At 34.2% G+C, this 13,768-nt stretch overlaps 2 protein-coding genes across 2 annotated transcripts; one reads left to right on the forward strand and one right to left on the reverse strand.

Annotated features, from left to right (window-relative positions):
* The first annotated feature begins 4,679 nt into the window (after positions 1–4,679).
* LOC111463196 (EVI5-like protein) lies at positions 4,680–10,602 on the forward strand. The gene is made up of 9 exons (XM_023107046.1): positions 4,680–4,843; positions 6,737–6,951; positions 7,050–7,245; positions 8,119–8,289; positions 8,374–8,490; positions 9,461–9,658; positions 9,749–9,808; positions 9,896–9,994; positions 10,286–10,602. The coding sequence occupies exons 2-9, from the start codon at positions 6,809–6,811 to the stop codon at positions 10,349–10,351; spliced, it is 1,050 nt and encodes a 349-aa protein (XP_022962814.1). The 5' UTR covers positions 4,680–4,843; positions 6,737–6,808; the 3' UTR covers positions 10,352–10,602.
* Positions 10,603–10,641: 39 nt separating this feature from the next.
* On the reverse strand, positions 10,642–12,119 carry LOC111463197 (aquaporin PIP2-1-like). Its single transcript, XM_023107047.1, has 4 exons — positions 11,739–12,119; positions 11,360–11,655; positions 11,141–11,281; positions 10,642–11,048 (listed from the first exon to the last, which is right to left on the reverse strand). The coding sequence occupies exons 1-4, from the start codon at positions 12,034–12,036 to the stop codon at positions 10,929–10,931; spliced, it is 855 nt and encodes a 284-aa protein (XP_022962815.1). The 5' UTR covers positions 12,037–12,119; the 3' UTR covers positions 10,642–10,928.
* Between the last annotated feature and the right edge of the window lie 1,649 nt (positions 12,120–13,768).

Below are 13,768 nucleotides of genomic sequence, written 5' to 3' on the forward strand. Positions count from 1 at the left end.
AAGTGTATGGCTTGTTTGGTTGGAATCAAATGGCTGCCTGCCCACTCACTCTAAGTCAAATTTTACTCCAATTTGGATGTGAGTCAAACCCAAAACCCAATTGGCTCTTCTTTAAGATCCCATTTCTTACACAACACATATCTTATTGGTCAAATCTTGTCCAATTGTAGGGTCACCCACCCCTTCATCCAATGAACCTGTTTTGTCTACCAAATTGAAGTGACCAATCTCGAGCTCTAACCATGCTCCTCTTTCATCTAATGAGTTGAATTCGACCCAAAATCTAATTTTTCGAAATGGGTTCTGTAACATAACAAGATCACCGCTACCAGATATTATCTTATTTGAGCTTTTCCTTTTCAACTTTCTTTTCAGATTTTAAAATGTGTCTACTAGGAAGAGATTTCCACATTCTTATAAAAAAAAATGTTTGGAATCGATTCACACTTGTTCCCTTCTACAATCGATGTGGGATCTAACGTATTCTTTCTAAAACCCTTTATTTCACATGGGTTTGCTTTAATTTTTAAGTACAATGACTTTATTTATACATTTGCTCTTCTTAATTCATTGTATAAATAGTTAAAACTTCATCCATATTCATCTAATGTCCCTCCATTTAAGATGTTTTGAATGTCACAACTTGCAAAAATGTTATTAATACATGGGATTTGACACATTGAATGAATAGATAAAGTGTATATTATCGAATAAAAGTCGCTTAAAATCAATCATTAACATTTTACGATAGAAAAGAACAAAATGATGAATTTTTAAACAAAAACAAATCCAATCGAGTAGTTAGTTCACCGATCGACCAATCAAATTAAAAATAAGAAAAAAAAAAGGGGAAATCATATTAAATTGGAAAGATCTTCTTTAATCAAACTATATCTTTTAAGGAGGATTTTGTTCCAATGAAGAAATATATGTATTTTTCACAAATGGGACCCCCAACTATTGGGTGTGTTGAAGGAATCATGGGTGTGTCACCACCCAACCAAACATGGAATGACATTTTGGCTTGTGGTTGTAGAGGCAGCCCACCATGGCTAACCCACCATTGTTAAAGATCACATAATTCGGTTCGATTCGTACCGTTAGTGTTGGGAAGTGTTACAGTTCAAGCTCACCGCTAGTAAATATTGTTCACTTTGGTTCATTACGTAACATCGTCGTTTTAAAACGCGTATACTAGAGAGAGGTTTCCACACTCTTGTAAGAAATGTTTTGTTTCTTTCTTTCACCAATGTGGGATCTCATACGAAGAAAGAGGATTATATAATTAGGATTTGAAAAATAAGAAGTTCATATGATTGAGATTTGGAAGATAAAGGGTTCGCATAATTCAAGTCTAGAAGAAAAGAGGTTCGTACAATTAGGATTTAAAAGTGTTACAATCCAAACTCACCCCTAGTAGATATTGTCCGTTTTGGCTTGTTACGTATCATCGTCAACTTTATAATTTTAAAACGCGTTTAGTGCAGAGAGATTCACACTCTTATAAGAAATGTTTTGTTTCTCTCTTCAATCCGCGTGGAAGAAAGAGGACTATATAATTAGGGTTTGAAAAATAAGAAGTTCATATAATTAAGGTTCGGAAGAAACATAGATCATATAATTAAGATTTCGTAGACAAATGATATCGTCTTATTAACCCACACACCTACATATCTAAGGGCCAATCCAAAGCTTTTCCATGTGATCTCTGTCATGGAGTATCTATCTAAGATACCTCATTTACAATTTGATATCATTTTTAAAATGGTTGGTTTGATGCATAACTTCTTTTGAATTATTTAGGCTAACGTTCTTAAAATTCAATTAAAGATTTTTTTTCTTCGAATTATTTGAAATTTTAATATTTAAAGTTTACGGTTCATCTTTTTGGGAGCCAGTGTCCTCCCTGACACACCGACCGTTCAGTGTCTGATACCATTGGTAATAACTCAAGCCCCATGACACCGAAGGGATGTTTTGTTCTCTCTCTCCTATCAAGTAGATCTCACATGTTACTGAGTTTTTTTATTTATTTATTTTATTTTACCTTTCAAAATTAAGGATAGTAATGTAATTTTGAAAGTTTAAATATATTTTTGAAATATAATATTAACGTTGATTTTATTCCTATTATTTTCGAGCATATCCCTCCTCTAAAAATCATGTCTTTTAATAAATTAATATCACAAAATAATTGACCTTAACAAAAAAAAATCATATTCTTAATTTTAATAATACACATTACTCAAACTTTGGTCTCTTAAGCACATGATATAGTTTAATTAATAATAAAGTTATTTTATGAAATATATATTCCATGTCCCTAAGAATTAAATTAAATATACAAGTCAAACTCATTAAATATCCTAATTAATTCCCATAACACATGATATTAGCTCTAAACTTTCAAGTTGGAGATTTATCACCTGACATCAAATCTCATGTATGAACACTGCCTCTAATCTTTAGGGCATATATGATAATCAAATTCATACCTTGTCCAACAATTTTAGGACAATTTGTTATCGATGCTATGTGTCACAGTCATACTTGTTCAAAGAGTGTTGTTTATGACTGTATGTCGGATGTCTCGATCATGCTTGTCCACGACGTATTGTCCATGGTTGCATGTCTGTTCCAAACCCCTTTTACATGTTTTCATCTTAGACAGACCTCAATATATGACCGTTCACCAAAATCATGTTTACACACGTCAGGGCTAAAATGCCAAAAAAAAATGTACTATAAGGGATATGACTAGCTATCACTTTTTCCTAATTGGTTATATGCTATCAAAATCATTGTTGTTGCTTGCTCACTTTTAGCTTCTCTACTTTATTTCAAATTGTATTCAATGTGTTTTTTCGCCCACATTTTCTAAAACAACTCTCTCAAATGTGACTCGAGGCTTGAACATACGCCGACGTTGTCTGCAAAATCCAAATTTCCCACAATTGATTTGTTCGCTGGGCTAGAACAAATGTTGCATAATCGTTGCCCCACTGAGTGCGAGTACTAGTTCAACTAGCTAAGAGTAAATTCTCAAATGCCTCTATCGATATTGTAACCTTTTTCATGTAAAAAATCAGAAGCTGAAAAATTCGTTTTTTTTTATTTTTTTATTTTGTTCGTGTATAACAACCTTAATCGTACATATAAGAGCGGATTGCTGACTATGACTTCAAGAAGGGAATCTATGAAAGAAAGTTATTGAACGGGATCTAAACGACTTTATTTCATAAATAAAAATATAAAATAGCAAAATAGTTATTAAGATTTATTTAGCTTATAAGCAAAGTTTATTTATTTTTGGGTAAAAGCACCCTAAACCCGCATTAATTATAACAACTTGGGAATATAATATTAATTGTGGAGTATGCTATTAGTAGCTTAATAGAATCCAAATGATTTAATGTTAGGGGCATATAATAAGGAAAAAATGAAATAATAAATTCCAACCATACCATATGTTATATTTTTATTATATGGTTTGGAGTATTGTAGAGATGCGTGGAATATGATAATATGGGCAGCGCCAGCCAGCGGCTCCTGTCGCGCAAGTTGCTGGTGGAGAAACCGCCAAAACGGCGCCGCTGCGGTAGGGGGTCCAAAATTAATATATGATTTTGTTTGAAAATAGATATTTCTATAGTTCATCAATTGTCACATCCAAATATATCTCTTCGGTGGAACCAAAGTTCAAATAATATTTCGCTTTTTGTAATGTCATTTTCCAAATATTTTTCGTTTTCGCTTTTTTTTTTATTTAAAATTTTATTTTCGGACTCGAGAGATCAATCATTTTAGACTATGCAACCCAAATCATAAAAATTAGGTTAGATATACATTTTTTTTAATTGAATTGAATTTTTAGAAAATCGAAAATTTGGTCTCCAAGTTTGACATTTTATTTAGTCAACTCAACCAAATTGATAAAAAAAAAAAAAAAAAAAAATTACCGTCCACCTCTACCCTACCTTCCTTTTATGATTATTATGAAAATTAAGAATATTTGACATTTGCAACCGATGTTAATAACGCATTATGAGTTGTGTGAGATTTAGTTGGTAATGTAACGTGAACATGTAGAGTTTTTCTAAAAAAATGACAACGGGACAACCCAATTAAACTTTTTGTGTTGGTCCAAAATATTTACTTAGCCCGCTAATTTTCTACATGTAATTCAATTAATTAAGGATTATGTTGTTGCTATGGGTGCTACTGAACATCCAAACGACACTGTAAACGCTGCATTGTTCGTCAGCTCTATCAAAAGACCGCCGCAAAAACTCGTCGGAGGTAGTCTCCGGCGGGAAACCCGCAACCGGCTCCGGCTACAACATGCTTAGACGTGGGCTGAAGGTTGGAGGAGAAGCAGAGCAGTGGCAGAGTAAGTGAAGTGAAGAAAAAATAATTATTATTTTTATTAAAAAATTAATGGTAAAGAATAAATATCTTATTAATTTTTCATAAGAATAATTAAAACTCCAAAATAGATATTTAACAAGAAAATAATAATTTTTTTAAAAATATTTTTGTATATATTTTCTCAACCTATTTTTGTCTATAAAACTATTTAAGGAAAATAAAGTTCATATATTTCTTTCAATAATATTAACGATTTTTATAATAAGATTTTAATTATTGATTTACTTATTTTTATAAAAAAATAAAAAAAATAGATTTCTTAATTCTAAAATAGAAATTCAAATATTTCCGTTCCACCCTTCTTCTTCTTCAGGGGACGGGATTTGTGTTCCTCGCAGGACCTGTCGCTTCGTGTTCCAAATTCTCTCTGATTCTCATCTTCGTAATCGAACTGTTTCTCATCCTTTCACTTCGGGTACGTATCTCCATCGTTTCTAGTTGATTGAACAAGTTTCGATTGGCATCTGTATTTTTTTCACATTTGATTTCATCTTTATTTGTGGCTGTTCATTTGTTTTTGACCAACTTTGGATTAAAATTTCTCTGCGTAGTTGAATTTAGGGGATTGAATTGTAGTCTCCTCGGATCAGGAATAAACTTAAGATCCTTTTTCGTTTTGTGAACATTTTGCGGAAATTTGATGAATTTTCTCTATTTTGTATTCCCTTTCGGCTGGGAAGATGATCGGATGTCTAATTGACGAAGCCAACTCAATAAACACCACTTATTTTGTATTCTCCATCCTGCATTCCATCTTTTCATTCCAGCCAAAACAGAATGTTTATTTACTAGAACTGCGCCTGGTCTAACCTTTCTGTATTTTGCTATAGACGTTTGATTCCCGTCGCAAATTTCAAGTTCGTCCCTCTACTTAGTGTAGATAAATTAAGCAAGTGGATAATTCAATGCCATGCAAGAGATACTAAGGCCACAGAGGAATATGCTAAACTTCTCGTTTTTTTGAGAGAGAGATATGTTTTTCAGGTAGTATTTAAATACTAATTCATTCACTAATTTAGCTTTTCAAAAACCAAGTCAAGTTTTGGAAATTCAGAAACACTAGTTTTTGTCATTAAAATTTTGTTAAAAATTCAAATCTTATCTTGAAAATATGAAATCCATTATAGAGAGAATTAAAATACAAGCACAGTTTAAAAAAAAAAAAACAAGAACAAAAACCAGAAACCAAATGTTTATCAAACAGGCTTAATTTGCAAACTAACATAAAATCCTGTTTGTATGTGATGTTTGAAAAAAGAAGAACCTGATTGAATATTTACATCAGAATGCAAGGATGACCATATAAGGATTTTGCATCTTGTTTCTGATGGATGGTAATCATTGAATTTGGCTCAGTGTTAAACTTCTCGATGTTGTTCACTTTTGGTTTAAATCATTTGCCATTCTTGTCAGACAAGTTCTTACACAATGTACATTCAGTAGTAGTACCTTTTTGTTTCTTAAGATGAGCATAGGAAAAGGAAAACTACTGGCTTTATGTTTATTTCTCTTTCTCCAAAAATCTTGTTCACGAAATCAGTGTAATTTAATAACTAAAGATTAAAACCAGAGCTAACTATTCTGCCATAAAAATTGGTGAAATATGGTTTGTTTTCTTATTTGTTTCACCGTCAAAAAAAAAAAAAAAAAAAAAAAAAAAAAAAAAATTAGTATGGGGTTGTGCGTTCAGTTGTTGCTGCTCCATCTGCCTTGTTTAAATTTGATTTCTGTCTTGTTATTTCTTGAATTATTGTGAAGTAGCTTGAGATGATGATTTTATCTAATTCTTTTGTTATAATACTAGATTTTTGGGTTTCCTCGAATGGAATAATATTGTCAACTTCTATGTCATTGTAAATGGCCGTGTCTGTAGTAGTTGTGTAGGTTTGAAATATCCTTCCATGGTGTTAGTAGTTACTCACCATTTTTAATCTTTTGAAATTTAAGCCTCTTGTTGCCAGAACTTGTTGGTTTTCTTAATCTTTTAGTATTGGAACACAGTTGTTATTGGGAACTTGTGGGTATTTTGAAATGGATGAAATCTTACGATCTGGTATGCTGTGATTACAATTATCATCAAACAACTCAAAATTAGTTTGTCGTTTTTGCATTTTTATGAATAGTAGTTCTCACATAATGTTTGGATTCTTATTTTGAACTCTATATTAACTAGACTATTTTTGTACTCCCTGAAGTTCTAGTGAAGTTGTTATTTTACTGCATTTTTATATGATGCCTGCTCTTAAAAGTGGCTTACCTTTTACCTACTATATTTACTTGTTGGATCTTGTTCGCCTATATTTTGTAGGCAGTAAAATGTCTATCATGTTAAAGAAGGCAGAGGAACATTATCTGCTGGTAGCGCATATATAATGGTGGAATGGAAAGGAAAAGGATAGATGACTTAGAACCAGGTCCACTTCCTTCGCCCAAACAAGTAGACAGATTTGGATTCTTAAAGCAGGAACATAATAGTTCTCCAGATGTTACAACCAAGAACCGGTCCACCAATGTTAATGAGAGGTATGCTTTTATTCATAGCTCAATAATTTCTTTGACATTCTGCTTTTCTTTATCAAGGATTGTGCTGATTATGCGTTATGGATATCCTACAATTTCAGGGAGGAAAGGAGAGTTAGAAAATGGAGGAAGATGATTGGAGTTGGAGGGAGTGACTGGAAGCATTACGTTAGGAGAAAACCTAACGTTGTTAAAAGGCGTATAAGGAAAGGTATTCCTGATTGTTTAAGAGGTCTTGTTTGGCAGTTGATTTCTGGAAGTCGAGACTTATTGTTGATGAATCCTGGAGTTTATGAGGTATTGAGACTTTGGAATTTGGTTGAGGTTATGGTCTTAAAATGAGTTTTTCCAAATATTTTTGTTGTAAACTTCCTAATAATCTAAAAAGTAGTTGGTTTCTGTATCCTAAATAGTTTTTGAAGTGTCAAGTTTTAAAAGTATACATGGCTCTTTTAAAAGCTTTAGATATTTAATGTACCGGGGTTATAATTTTTCATTCTTATTAATGAATGTGTTTTCTTGTAAAATTTGACTGGCATCTCAAATGAAAAAAGGAAGCAAATGTATGATCGACATTGATCACGAAATATGTGTGGGACTTAACCACTTCATGTTTCATTTTGTGAGGTGTCGTATGATATGATTAGTCTGACTGACTATAGATGCTACTATATATTGATTGATTAGTCTGACTGACTATAGATGCTACTATATATTGATTGATTAGTCTGACTGACTATAGATGCTACTATATATTGATTGATTAGTCTGACTGACTATAGATGCTACTATATATTGATTGACATGTATCGCAGCTACTACTGGGTGTGATGTGTAGTGAGAATGCAATGGTAACCTTTTATTTGCGTTAGTCATCAGTAAAGTAGAAACCTTTAGGCTTATCTTATACAACAAGGTCAATAGATTATTATTTTTGTGGCCTTCTTTAGTAGTTTTATAAATACATAGTTCTAAGGATTATGGTATTAAATGGCATATTTTTTCCGCAATCGGTTCCTTGGAATTGTATATACATTTAGATATTTCTCATACTTCCCTCACATGTTTTTCTTTCAGTTCATGAAAATGTTACTTTATGCCATTTTTCAGACTCTTATAAATCAAGTCCCAAGGATGATGGTAATCAAGTAGTAATGTTTTTGTTTACAGCAATTGGTAATATATGAGACATCAGCCTCTGAATTGGATATCATTCGAGATATCTCCCGTACCTTTCCTTCCCATGTCTTCTTCCAACAGAGACATGGGCCCGGTCAAAGATCTCTCTACAATGTTTTAAAGGCGTATTCAGTTTTTGATCGGAATGTTGGATATGTTCAGGTTCTGGATCTTCTATATTTTATCATTGGTCATGTTTAAACAACTGTATTGGGTGAACGGTATGCAATGTTTTTGAGCTTGTAGGGGATGGGATTTTTAGCTGGTTTGTTGCTTCTCTATATGAGTGAAGAGGATGCGTTCTGGTTGTTGGTCGCATTACTTAAAGGTGCAGTTCATGCTCCTATGGAAGGATTATATCTGGTAACTCTATTCTTCGAGATCTCTCCTTTATTTTGAGTTCAACTTTATAATAGTTAGTAGTCCTGAAATTTTGAGAATCAGGACAAATGAATGGACATCATCTCCCTTCTGGTGCTTTGTTCCTGGGTTAAATATTGGCTGAAACTTGTTCGGTAGGTTCATATTCTGATATGTCTGCCACATTGCATGTAGGTGAAATGTTAAACTCTTTGAACAAGCAAACAACATAAGCTTCAGGGCCAATTTTTTGTAGGCGAAATGTTTAACTCTTTGAATAAGCCCACACCATATGCTCCAATGCCAATTTTTTCTAGTACCCTGCACAGTCCTACCTAAACCAGGAAATTCGAAAGAGATGTTCAGTGTCAGCTGCTTCTTCACAAGTAATTCACACTTTTGTTTTTCTCTTACTGGTGTTATCCGCTTAAGAGCAAGATATCAACAAAGAATTGAGTTTTTCCCTTGGACTTTCACTTGATCAAGTTAATGAACTATCTAGAATTTAGGTACTCTATTCTAGCACTAACTTTAAGAACGATTTGCTAGTGAATATAATTAATCGATCCAACTTCCCTCAATTCTGACCTCGACTATGTCTAAATTTACTCAAAAAGTTCCTGGAGATTGCCCCAATCTGCTACCTTTCTATCGTTGAATAACCAGATTACAACTCTTCGTGACAGATTTTTGTTCTAAATTTTATTTTGCTTCTGATATGCTTTTCATTTGTTTTTATTCATCCAACGATGGTTTCTGAAGGACCAGGTGCTTATGACTAATGAATGGTTATAGACTTGCATAAACTACTTTAGAGTAGTCTGCTAAATGTACGTTGGTGCATAATTTACAAATTGGTCTGAAGTCTTGCCGTCAATTACGTTTGTATGTGTTGTATCAGATGTTAAGTACTTCGATTGAACTATGTTGAGTTTCATTTGAAGAACTTTTTTTTTTTTTTTTTTTTTGATAGGCGGGGCTTCCTCTAGTGCAGCAGTACCTATTTCAATTTGATAACCTTGTGAGAGAGCAGCTGCCTAAGCTTGGTGAGCATTTTACTCGAGAGATGATAAATCCTAGCATGTACGCTAGCCAATGGTTTATTACCGTTTTCTCTTACTCCGTCCCCTTCCATTTGGCTCTACGAATTTGGGATGTCTTTCTTTATGAGGTTGGTTACTTCAAACCATATACATCCTTTTCTGCAACAGAATTCTTCTTTAAAGAAGTTCACACTTGCTAGTAATGTTTCCTACGACAGGGTGTTAGGATTGTTTTTAAAGCTGGTTTGGCTCTTCTAAAATACTGCCACGATGACTTGGTGAGACATGAATTGCTTCACATGGATTCTGCAGCCATATGTCCATGGCTGCAAGGTGCCAATATTAACTTTTTGTTTCTCACACAGGTAAAGTTGCCTTTTGAAAACCTCATACATGCTTTGCGAAACTTCCCAGAGGATGCAATGGATCCAGATACTTTATTGCCCATGGCTTACTCAATTAAAGTACGTCTCTTTTCTATGTACCCCCTCCCCCAAGGCCCGAACTTAGCAACAATGAAAACTAACATTTGGTGGGAATTCATGATTGAATTTGATAAACACGCTATTATAGAATCTAAATCAAATGAAGGAAAACATGGATCGTAAGTCCATCAGGTTTGGCAGTTTCACACGAAGGAAGCCGATTCATCATGTTCATCTCTACATTGTGTTCTTTGATTCTGGAAATATCCTTTGTTTCTTGGAGATTTGGTGGGGTTTGAATTTTGTTATTGGTTTTTACTTAATGATTAGGTTTCCAAGCAGCTGGAGGAATCAAGACTTCTGTATGAGAAGCAGCTGCATGGAAAGGACATTTAGGACGCTGATATTAGTGGGAATCAGGAACGGCTGAGTTGAAGGTTCTCTTTTTTCCCCTATCTCATTGAAGCTAAGTGGTGTAGCCAATTGGAAACCATAGAAAAGTTATTCTTTTATGAGTCTTCTGTCGCATCTGAATTGTCTAGAATGTAAACTAAATGATGCATACACTCATCATTCTATCATTTTATTATTTGGTTTGAGTTTTGTACAAATGCTTTGTAAATCCCTAGTCACTGTACCTTTTTTATGAACAAAAAGTTCATAAAATTTTCACAACTTGTATCGAATGATCAATATATAAAATATGGATTATCCCATTTCTCAAAGCAAACCAACTTTGTTTTGCAATTTTATAACAGGAACCTTCAAATTGGTGGCTAAAACAAGAGCAAATTTACACAAATTAGAGAGAATTGAAGTACTACAGCAACACAAAATATAGCAGAAGAAGAAACAGATAAAGAGCAGTGAAGAAGGGCACAGATAAAAGAAGTGCCCCTTAACTAAAAGGAAACTCAGGTTTCATCCATGGCGATGAACATTTAGATCTAAAACCTTGCTTCTTCTTCCATCATTAGACGCTGTGGGTACTCCTGAAGGATCCCAGAGCTTTAACTGCTCCAGCTCTCAATATGAACTGGTGATAAAACGCGGCAATGAGAGCTCCAATGAAGGGTCCAACCCAGAAAATCCACTGTTTCAGATGAACACAAAAGGAACAAAAACATTCAGATTTGAAGTTCAGAAAATCAGGTGTTGTTAAGGGTTGTTAAGGAAGAGAATTACATGGTCATCCCAGGGCTTGCTGTGGTTGAACACCACCGCAGCGCCGAAGCTTCGAGCTGGGTTAATACCGGTGCCGGTGATCGGAATGGTGGCCAGGTGAACCATGAACACGGCGAACCCAATTGGGAGTGGTGCTAGTACCTTTGATTTCAATGGCAAACAAGATCATTAGGCTATGGAATTAGAAGCTTTTCTTGGAGATTTAAGTATTCAACTTACAGGAATGTGAGAATCTCTAGCGCTTCTCTTGGGATCCGTAGCAGAGAAGACAGTGTAGACAAGAACGAAGGTTCCGATAATCTCAGCGGCTAAGCCGGTGCCGGTGCTGTAACCTTCAGCTAGCGAATTGGCTCCACCGCCGTAGCGATTGTAGAGACCCTTCTGAAACGATTTGACCAACGCACATCCACAAATGGCTCCAACACACTGAGCCACCATATACAAAACGGCCCTCACCAACGACACTTTCCGTGCCAAAAACAACCCAAATGTCACCGCCGGATTGATATGCCCACCTGCAAAAACGGGATGAACACATATTTACTAAAACCCACCAAAACCCACAAGCTGATTTCGACAGAAATCTCATAAAACTCACCGGAAATCCCAGCGGTGCAGTAAACAAGAACGAAGATCATTCCACCAAAGGCCCAAGCGATGCCGAGAATGCCGACCCCGCCGCAGATATGGCCCCCCTGGTCGACGTCGGACTGGCTGCTGTAGCCAATGACAGTGAGAACAGTAACGTACAAGAACAGAAGCGTGGCGATGAACTCGGCAATGATGGCTCTGTAGAATGACCACTGAGTGAACTCCTCGACGTCGATCAACGGCGCCGGAGGTGGGTCGTGGTAGTCCTTGGCGGCGAATCCACCAGCTTCAGAATCCTTGGCCATGGTGCAGGGTGAAGAAATTGAAGAGAGAAAACAGAGGAAGAATTGCAGAGAGGGGAAGATGAGCGAAGGGGTAGTGGTGGAAAGAAGAAGTTTATAGGAGAACGAGAGAGCAGAGATTCCATTAACGAAGTGGAAATTTCTTGCCGCCCCATTTTGAAAAAGTTTCCATTTTCTGTCGCTTTCAGAGACCCCACAGTGTCCGTTGAGAGTGAAAGAGGATCCATTGATGCGCGCACTGTCATCTTCTCTTCTCTTCTGGTACCTTCTCGCCTCACATGGTTTTTCTTTTTTTCTTTTTTTTTTCTTTTTTTCTTTTTTTTTTTTTTAAATTATTCCTTTCTCAATTTTATGCGTAATTTATTTTAATTTTGTCCAAAAACTTCATTTTTGTAAAAATTAACCACAAACCCATTAAAAAATAGTTAAGATAGATGGATACAGATGGATTCTTCGTTTAAATAAGAAATTATAAGGAATCGAGATAAGATTTTCTCTTAGCTAAACAAGAGTCAGTCAGGGACGGTGATTATATACGTGTCTCCATCACACCCTATTCACTTTATCCAGAGACTCCCACAAAAATAAATAGAGAATTTCACGAGGGGAATTGGAATGTTTTCTATTCCTGGTTTGTGGATATGTTATAATTTCCTAATTGGTTGAATTCCACTCCAATCAGTACAAATTTTCCATTAATAAATTTGTTATTATAAAATATAAAATTAAATATTCTAAATTTATTGAAAATAAATAAATAAATAATCTAATTATTTTAGTAGCTTCACGATCCTTGATATTGTAATTAAACCAAAAATTTTATTATAAAAAAATAAACATTTAAGTAATATAATATTATATTAAATTAGCACAACGTGATGAGATTCTCTCTTTTGTGTACTTTATAAAATTAAAAAATTAGCTATTAACCATTTTCAATTATCTTTTATTGGGGAAGTTTGGTTCTTAATTTTAAATAATTTATATTTTGTTTTCTAATAACATTATAATAAGTCATAATAAGCATAGCCCGTGAAACTAGCCTAGAATCTAACTGACACGTGGACAAATTTCAGCCACTAGTTTTTTTTCCTCTTTTTTAATCACGCTGCACATGAATATTTATCACGGGAAAACTCACTCTTTTTTTTATTTTCTTTTTTAATTGTGTAATTCCTTTAATAAATTATTTTATTAAAAAAAAAATAACCATAAATATATCCATATTCACAAAAATAGAATATCCAGCCTTTATGATTGCAAGCCTACAAAATATATTGTTACTATCTTGAGAAGATTGAGTTCATGTGCCAAAGATACTCAAAAAAAATAAAAAAAATAAAAAATAAAAAAATAATAAACTCATATGCGAGTTTTCCCATTATTTTTTTTTTGTCACAGATGATACAAGAGCTAGACACGGAACAAGGAGTTAGCGAGAACAAAAAATTTCTTATAAAGATGTGGAAACCGTGAACTTGAGAGTCATCCAAACAGTGAGACTTTTATTCGTCATAATAAACATTTGCCTACATGTTTCGACTAGGTTGCATACTCCAATTGAATTAGGTATATAGTTCATATCGAACGCAATTGAAATAATAATATTTTTTTTATATTTAATTTGGAAAATGTTATGTCTTAATATTAAAATTTAACAAATGCCATGTTTTTTTTCATAGAAAAATTTGATGGGAGGAGAAATTGAAGGAGAAGATGTGGGACCCAGGACGGT

The sequence above is a fragment of the Cucurbita moschata genome, unplaced genomic scaffold (genome assembly GCF_002738365.1).
Source record: "Cucurbita moschata cultivar Rifu unplaced genomic scaffold, Cmos_1.0 Cmo_Scf00028, whole genome shotgun sequence".
NCBI classification, from domain to species: Eukaryota; Viridiplantae; Streptophyta; class Magnoliopsida; order Cucurbitales; family Cucurbitaceae; genus Cucurbita; species Cucurbita moschata.

Bases quoted from the DNA above. Each gene is read 5' to 3' on its own strand.
- LOC111463196 (XM_023107046.1), top strand. From the start codon at position 6,809: ATGGAAAGGAAAAGGATAGATGACTTAGAACCAGGTCCACTTCCTTCG. The intron at 8,290-8,373 runs GTTCTGGATCTT...TTGAGCTTGTAG, and splicing joins GGAATGTTGGATATGTTCAG to GGGATGGGATTTTTAGCTGG. The intron at 9,659-9,748 runs GTTGGTTACTTC...TTCCTACGACAG, and splicing joins GGGATGTCTTTCTTTATGAG to GGTGTTAGGATTGTTTTTAA.
- LOC111463197 (XM_023107047.1), bottom strand. From the start codon at position 12,036: ATGGCCAAGGATTCTGAAGCTGGTGGATTCGCCGCCAAGGACTACCAC. The intron at 11,282-11,359 runs GTAAGTTGAATA...TTGAAATCAAAG, and splicing joins CTAGAGATTCTCACATTCCT to GTACTAGCACCACTCCCAAT. The intron at 11,049-11,140 runs GTAATTCTCTTC...CATCTGAAACAG, and splicing joins GCAAGCCCTGGGATGACCAT to TGGATTTTCTGGGTTGGACC.